Source organism: Cibotium barometz, chromosome 20 (genome assembly GCF_041138505.1).
Source record: "Cibotium barometz isolate CiBa-2024 chromosome 20, ASM4113850v1, whole genome shotgun sequence".
NCBI lineage: Eukaryota > Viridiplantae > Streptophyta > Polypodiopsida > Cyatheales > Cibotiaceae > Cibotium > Cibotium barometz.
Window position 1 is genome coordinate 35,886,970 of NC_141065.1, and position 8,218 is coordinate 35,895,187.

The 8,218-nt window shown below is 42.6% G+C and overlaps 1 protein-coding gene across 2 annotated transcripts; it reads left to right on the forward strand.

Annotated features, from left to right (window-relative positions):
* The first annotated feature begins 4,215 nt into the window (after positions 1–4,215).
* LOC147627824 (uncharacterized) lies at positions 4,216–5,308 on the forward strand. 2 transcript variants are annotated; one of them, XM_086815148.1, is made up of 3 exons: positions 4,216–4,515; positions 4,623–4,976; positions 5,052–5,308. In XM_086815148.1, the coding sequence occupies exons 1-3, from the start codon at positions 4,230–4,232 to the stop codon at positions 5,228–5,230; spliced, it is 819 nt and encodes a 272-aa protein (XP_086671274.1). In that variant the 5' UTR covers positions 4,216–4,229; the 3' UTR covers positions 5,231–5,308. The 2 variants fall into 2 exon arrangements, with proteins under 2 accessions (XP_086671274.1, XP_086671273.1); XM_086815147.1 differs by having other exon boundaries at positions 4,623–5,308.
* Positions 5,309–8,218: the final 2,910 nt, after the last annotated feature.

The window sequence follows — 8,218 nt, forward strand, 5'->3', positions numbered from 1 at the left end:
ACAAGTGGTCATTCACAAAGAACCATCATTTTATAATAGGTTTGATACAAAACCATCTTAATTCACAAGTGGCCCCTCGACGACTTGCGACACGAATTCTGAAGTTGAAATTTGCATCCTCCGTTACTCCAATCTTTGCAAACCTGTAAGCTCTTGTCCAAACATCTTCCAATATAAACAAGGAAATTCAAGTGTAATAAATAAAACAACATATTCAAAAAACACAAAGCAATGCAAATTTACAAATATCAAAGCTCACCTTTTGTCGGCCAATCTTGATGCTTGCTTCTTGGACATCTTGATATCCTAGAATGAGCAAATGCTCCCAAACATCTCCTAAGCTCTATTCATTTCTTGCATTCACCACCTCAATTGAACCAGCAGGAAGAGTCAGAGAGATAAATCTATGAGTGTATCCACACCCTCACTTGATTGCCCACTCCCCATTCATCTTCATCCATCGTTCATAGAAAAATCGAATGGATAAGCTCTGACGACGAGTCTTCAAGTATCGAAAGGAGGAAAGTTTTTCTAATGGAAAACTCAAAAAAATAAAAATTTTAAAAAAGTCAACCGAAAAGTGAGAACTTGGGAATGGTGATGCAACTTGCATCTAAACTTTAATGGGTTAAAATATTCCAAAACTATAGACTATAAAAGTACTAAAAGCTAGTGAGAGAGTGGATAAAATGTAGATGGTAGGACCTAAAAAGTCTATAAAAAATAGGTGAATCATTTGCTTTGTCTTCCACTATGGGGTCAAAATTAGCATTTTTAATCAAAAGATTACCAAAATTTTGGATTTTTTACAGGGCCTATGTCATAGTCCAAATTTTCCCTAATGTGTATTCTATCCTCAAACAGATGGCCAAACAAAAATTTACAAGTAATTGGCCTTTGATGTTCTCAAATCATACTACCATTGATGGGCAGCCGAAATTGGAACAATATCTTCCTTTGGTTTAGGCAATCCTAAATGATACTCACTCATTGAGTATTAGCCGGATGCGGTATGAGGCAGCATCTGGCGGTTATCATCTCTCTTGACGAGACAGGTGTCGTCATCTCTTGAGGCCAATAAAACCACCAAGACATTCTCAGAAGTCATGGAGTTAATTAAGGAGCACCTTGCCAAGGGTGAGGAAGCATATACCTGACAAGCCAACAAATCCAGGCAAGATGTCAACTTTAAGAAAGAGGATTGGGTATATCTTCGCATCATGAAACAATGGCTAAAGCAAGTGGGAAATCGTTGTCCCAAACTATCATTCAGAAGTTTCAGCCCATTTCCAGTCATTCAGAGATTAAGTGATGTGTCTTTAAAGTAAAAGTTGTCAGAAAGTTGGACTATGCACAATATCTTTCATGTTTCTTGGTTGAAGCCATATGTAGGTCCATAATTGCAGAATATATCAGAAAAGCAACAACCAAATATGATTAACGAAGCTTAAGTTATAGAGCAAGAATAAATTCTCCTCCACATATGGAAGCATGGATCTGGTCGAAGAATACGACAATTCTACAACGAAGTTTAAAGACCGCGGAACCCATGAAGCAGTTTGGCTGGATGAAGAGTTATTTGAAGAGAACCCTGAGTTGTTGGCAGACAACTTGGAAGCCCTGAACCTACCACCAAGTTAAGCAAGAGGGAATGTCACATGCACCCTGCACTAGAGTACACAATGACACATTAGCATGATCATCAGTGCAACATTTGTATCGAAGTAGAACCTTTTCTAGGATTTTTTATCGTACGTCGTGAACCCATTTTGAGCCCTTAGTCCAGGGACAGTCAGGCACAAGCTACATAGGTTAGTCTCTGAGATTTAGAGGTCAGTCTATTGTTAGTCCTCTTAACCCACTTGGAGAATGTGTGTGTTAGTGCATGTAGAAGTTAGCCCTAGCATTAGGTCAGGCATTAGCAGGTGTGTAGAAGTCTTTAGGTATGTTCGTGGGCTTATTTGGCATGTACAAGGTCTAAGCTTAGCCTTCGACAACCTCAGTTGACTAGCTGACCAGCATGGGAGTGGGTCCATATGCAGTCGCCTAGTATTTGTTGTTGTAGGCCGACAACATGTGGGGTATAATACTCCAAGCGGCAAGGTCATAAAAGGTGGGAGAACAGTATAAAAATCATATTTTCCCATGCACAACAATTAAAAGCATTCAATTCTTTTTATTGGGTATTTTGTGTCCATGGTGAACTGACCGACAAACTTTTGCTGGCCAGCCAATATAGCAAGGAGACATATCAATACAGGCGCATCAGTTCTCATTCAATCATTCAAGTATTCTCAGCAAAGCATACTCACTTTGCACCATCTAAGCACTCTAGGCTACTAATATGGAAGATATTCTCTACATTCAGCTAGCATATGTGTAGCCCTCCAGCTATCTCGACTTGCATCAGTGGCCAAGGAGAGTCTTCAACAGAGCCTCGTGATAGCTAGATACTCAATTGATGTAGAGTCTTCCTCGTTTTTACATTGGGCATTCATATCATTTGTACTCAGCATTGTACAACATTTCTCCAGATAATAATATAAGCAAATACTCCTGCTTGGAGGGGGCCCTTTCAGTGGATATTGGGACCCAGTATTATGTCATCTTCCACATCCTCATTATCTCTCTCTCTACTCTCTAAAGTTGATGATAAGTATTCTCACCACATACAGGTATAAACAAGGGTGATGCTGATGTTACTGAAGAGAAGGATACTTGTGTAAGAAGTTTGATTGATCTATGGAAAGATAATATATTGGTTTCTAATGAAAATCCAAAGGCATATATAGAGATGATAAAAAAGTGAGTTGAATGCGGCCTACTACAACAAAATTTGGAGGGTAAGCTGGAGCAAGGGCACTTGAGAGAAGAGGTGGAAATCGCTATAGGGTCTGAGAATACCTTCGAAAGCCCAAACCTTTCTGTGGAGAGTATGCATGTGGGCTTTCCTTCTGGGCTGCAAGTTGGTTGATAGACACTTTACCTCACGGGTTTGTCATCCTAGGTGTGGATCAGTAGTAGAGGATGGTAAACATGCTTTTTGGGGATGTTTTTCCATCAGAGGGTTGTGGAGAAAGATAGATAATTGGGTGTTTGCTAACATAGCTCTAAGGGGTTCTTGGGAGGACTGGTTAATGGGAAAATTGATTGAAGCAGAGGGGGCAGTTGGTATGATTTTCAGCCTGGTTAGATATACTTGTTTGTGGGAAATATAGATTTCTAGGAACTATCTGGTATTTTTAAAAGGGTTTAAGGTAGTGAGACTAGATGCTATTGAGTTATGTATAGTTGTGTACACTATTGTTGGTATGTATACTATGTGAATAAAATGAATGATAACACATTTGTGGAGTTGGTGCAGTCATTACAAACTGGAATAGGATGAGCCACTCATAAGATGTTGGGATAGTTGTGCACATACTAGGGGAACCTAACAAATTCATGGCTTTGCGTGTATATGTAGGGAAGGATGTGAAGGAGTTGGGGACATATAATAATGGGAGAGTTGGCTTGCCAAAGTTGGGCCTAAAATACAGAGGTGGTATTTGAAGGAGAAACAACTAGTCCATACATTCTTGGCATTGATAGAGAACCCAATTCGATAGAGGCCTGTTGTGAAGATATGAAACAAGGAGGCTATGGAGGAGCAGAGCCCCAAGGGCTTCACCACTGAGCTTGGCATACCATATCAGATGGGATCAATCATCTTTTGTCTGGCAAGATGAGAGGTGGGACCAGATTTGTGGGTTGTTAATAGTGAAGAGTTATACTAGTGTTGTTTTTGTTCGGATCTGAACTATACCTGTGGCATATGTAAAAGGTGGACTGTTGTATATGTGGCTCGATAGTTTACTAATATAATAAGAAGAGAACACATTTTTATTAGATACTAATTCTCATTTGATGTGGGTTGCTGGCAAAAGCGTAATAAGGTGGAGACTATGCCCTTATCGGGACAAGATCGATGGAGACCATAGGAACTCATCAAATACAGGGGAATGGTCAATGCGAGAAATGTGGACTATGTCGTACTCCGGCTGGCTATGGGCACCTCGTGTGGACCACTCGTCTCATAGAGGGTCGTGGTTGGAGTGTGCCGAGTCGTGACAAAGTGATCGGATGAAGGGCGTGGACGTGCGAACCTCGTCGTCGTATTCGCAGACATGGTTATAAAAGCAGTCGATGTAATGGTCCGTCTACACTCTGAGTGGATTTGAGTTATAGCCATGGATACGTCTCTCACGCACAAGCGCTTGCTCGCGTTCGTTTTAATCTGCGGCTTGGCTTGCGAGGTGGCTTTGGCGAAGGGGCAGTATGGATCGAACAAAGAGGATCCGCACAAGGGTTATAAGGACACAGACAGCTCGCCCCAGGGGGACAAGCAGTCTCCCAAAAAGGCAGCACCGTACAAGAAGCCAAGCGTAGTTGCCCTTGCGGTGGAAGGAGTAGTGTCGTGCCAAGATTGCAAATATGTGGGAACCAGATCGCTCGCGTACGCAAAGCCCCTAGCTGGTAAGTAATTAATATCTTAATAATGCAAGTGTGCTTGCTTGCTTCAAAGTCTAAACCAGAAAGACGAGGCCTGTATATCTTTCACAACATGATGATACCCTCCGCAGGAGCCAAGGTGAAGCTCGCATGCCAAGCCGGCCTCCGCTACCAGAAGTTCTTCTACTCCACAGCTCTCACCGACTCTCATGGCTACTTCTTGCTGCGCGTCCCCCGCTTCGACTTCAAGCAGTTCCTGCCTCTGATCAAGAACTGCAAGGTCTACTTGGTCTCCTCCCCAGACAAGAAGTGCAGCACTTGCACCAACATCAACTATGGCAAATCCGGAGCCCCTCTCCGCCTGGAAAAGTCATACCCCGATGATCTCTTCCACACATACCCCGATAAGCTCCTCTACTCTGTGGGACCTTTTGCCTTCGCTCCTGCCCGCCCATGCAAGACACCTCCTCCTGTGTACCCCCCACCTTCCCCACCCGCTTACAAGTCCCCTTCTCCTCCTCCTCCTCCTGTGTACTCCTCTCCCCCGGTGTACCCCCCACCTTCACCACCCGCTTACAAGTCCCCTTCTCCTGTGACGTACCCCCCACCTCCCTCACCCTCCCCTCCTCCCCCGGTTTACAAATCTCCTTCCCCAGTGTACAAGTCCCCTCCCGTCTACCCCCCGCCACCTTCCTCGCCCGCTTACAAGTCCCCTTCACCGCCCCCCCACCACTACTAGAGGTCCATAAATTCATAGTCCACGCGCCTAAAATGGTAGGCGCCCTAGTTTTCTAAGGAATAAACAAACCACCACTACAATTTCGGGTGGAGTAACAACATTTTCCAGCAGCAACCACAGTATTCTCTCCCCTCTGCCCCCTCTCCCTCATGTTGACTTCGAGGCGCAGACTACTACACTTAGGTGGCAGCAGTGATTGCATGTTCTATTTGCACTCACTCTTGCCGTTACCTTGTATCACCGAAAGGCTACGTCAATGTGCTTTGGAAAGAGAAAAACAACATTTGTATGGCCTTGTCAAGTGTCGAAATCCACAATAAACTACGTGGGCTCCCGGTACCCATCTACACAATTTACTTTCCTATAAATCATGGGGTCCTAGTTACCCATACCCATCTCGGCAATAAAGGAGATGGGGTCTTGGTACCCATCTACGTTGCTATTAATCATTGCATATGATCAAGAGAACAAATACCTTATCCATCGTTTACTATAAATTCCTTACTCACTTCTTGTTGCTGTAAACTATAATCTCATGCTCCACTACTAGTGGTGAACTTAGGTGCTCTCTGTTTACGGATCCTATCTTCGTGCTGTCTATTACACCTAGGTGTGGTTCTCTTCAAGCTATGCCCCCCCATCCCATGGTGGGTCTTACGTACGATTTTGACACTCCAACAAAAAGAGGGCCTAGCAGCATTTATAGTATGGCTATTATAAAAAGATTTTGAAAAGTATTGGGACGTAAGCGTGCTGTAAGCAACACTATTTTTTCGACGCTATAAGTGCTGCTATATCCCACAGTATAACCGTTGCTATATCCCACGGTATAAGCGTCGATATTTCCTACGTTGTTTTCGCCCGTTGAGAGCGGCACTAATGAAAAATGATATCATTGCTATTTCCATCACTTATAGCGGCGCTGATAAAAAACAATAGCATCACTATTTCTGTCGCTTAGCAGCGCTGATAATAAAATAGCAGCGCCGTTATTTCCACCGCAGAGTGGCACTGTTCAAGACAGTTCTAATTTGTATAAACAAACATGTCGATGTATTAAAATGCATTTGCGTATCGACATATGAAAATACATTTGAAACATAGTAACTCCCGAAATCTTATTTGTATTGAATCCAGAATGCCATAAAAGGTAAGTTCCATCCAAAATGCCATGAAAGGCGAGCTGGAGATGATCACTCACTTTTTTCAAAGCGAGCATGAGGAAGAGACACCTAACTTTGAAACACATGAAGGAGAGGATGTGTTACACAAGGAGGCTAACAAACCATTGTATGAGGGTACAAAGTACTTAACTTTATGGGCATGTATGAAAATCCTCAACTTGAAAACAACATATGGATGGAGAGATAATAGTGTAAAAAGCCTACTCCGATTGATTATTAAAGAAGATCGCCCAACAAACAATTTGTAATGCTAAAAAAATACTTTCCATGCTTGGTATCGATGACACTCAAATTCATGCATGCCATAATGATTGTGTACTATTTAGGGGTACCTTTTCCAATGTCTAATTTTTGGAGAGGATCGTTACAGGAAGGATTTACAGGGTGCCTTTGCCAATGTCATGCAATGTCCAATTTTTGGAGAGGATCGTCTCAGGAAGGATTTACAAGGTGGCAAAATTCCACAAAAGGTATTGAGGCACTTTCCTATTATATCTCGCATTCAACATATGTTGTGGTGTCAATCCATTGCTAAGTTAATGACATGGCATGTGAACCATCGTTCAACCGATGGCACGATAAGGATTTTCACCAACTTACCACCTTGGGCTCACATTGAGAATGGATGGCCAGAGTTCAAAGAAGAGTCCCTACTCTCATTTTGGAGTGAATAGATTCTTATGTCTGCCGTGTAGCTTTTGCACTAACATTTCACATCCAGAGGAGTGAAAAGAGCATTGCCTAAAATGGTAGGCGCCCTAGTTTTCTAAGGAGTAAACCACCACTACAATTTCGGGTGGAGTAACAACATTTTCCCTTAAGCATGCCAGCAGCAATCACAGTATTCTCTCCCCTCTGTCCTCTCTCTCTCATGTTGACTTCGAGGTGCAGACTACTACACTTAGGTGGCAGCAGTGATTGCATGTTCTATTTGCACTCACTCTTGCCGTTACCCTTGTATCATCGAAAGGCTACGTCAATGTGCTTTGGAAAGAGAAAAACAACATTTGTATGGCCTTGTCAAGTGTCGAAATCCACAATAAACTGCGTGGGCTCCCGGTACCCATCTACACAATTTACTTTCCTATAAATCATGGGGTCCTAGTTACCCATATTCATCTCGGCAATAAAGGACATGGGGTCTTGGTACCCATCTATGCAATTTACTTTGCTATTAATCATTGCATATGATCAAGAGAACAAATACCTTATCCATCGTTTACTATAAAGTCCTTACTCACTTCTTGCTGTAAACTATAATCGCATGCTCCACTACTAGTAGTGAACTTAGGTGCTCTCTGTTTATGGATCCTATCTTCGTGCTGTCTATTACACCTAGGTGTGGTTCTCTTCAAGCTGTGCCCCCCCATCCCATGGTGGGTCCTACATACGATTTTGACACTCCAACAAAAAGAGGGCCTAGTAGCATTTATAATATGGCTGTTATAAAAGGATCGCGAAAAGTGTTGGGGCGTAAGCGTGCTGTAAGCAACACTATTTTTTCGACGCTATAAGTGCTGCTATATCCCACAGTATAACCATCGCTATATCCCACGATATAAGCATCGATATTTCCTACGTTGTTTTCGCCCGCTGAGAGCGGCACTAATGAAAAATGATATCATTGCTATTTCCATCACTTATAGCGGCGCTAATAAAAAACAACAGCATCACTATTTCTGTCGCTTAGCAGCGCTAATAAAAAAATAACAGCGCTGCTATTTCCACCGCAGAGTGGCACTGTTCAAGACAGTTCTAATTTGTATAAACAAACATGTCGATGTATAAAAATGCATTTGTGTAT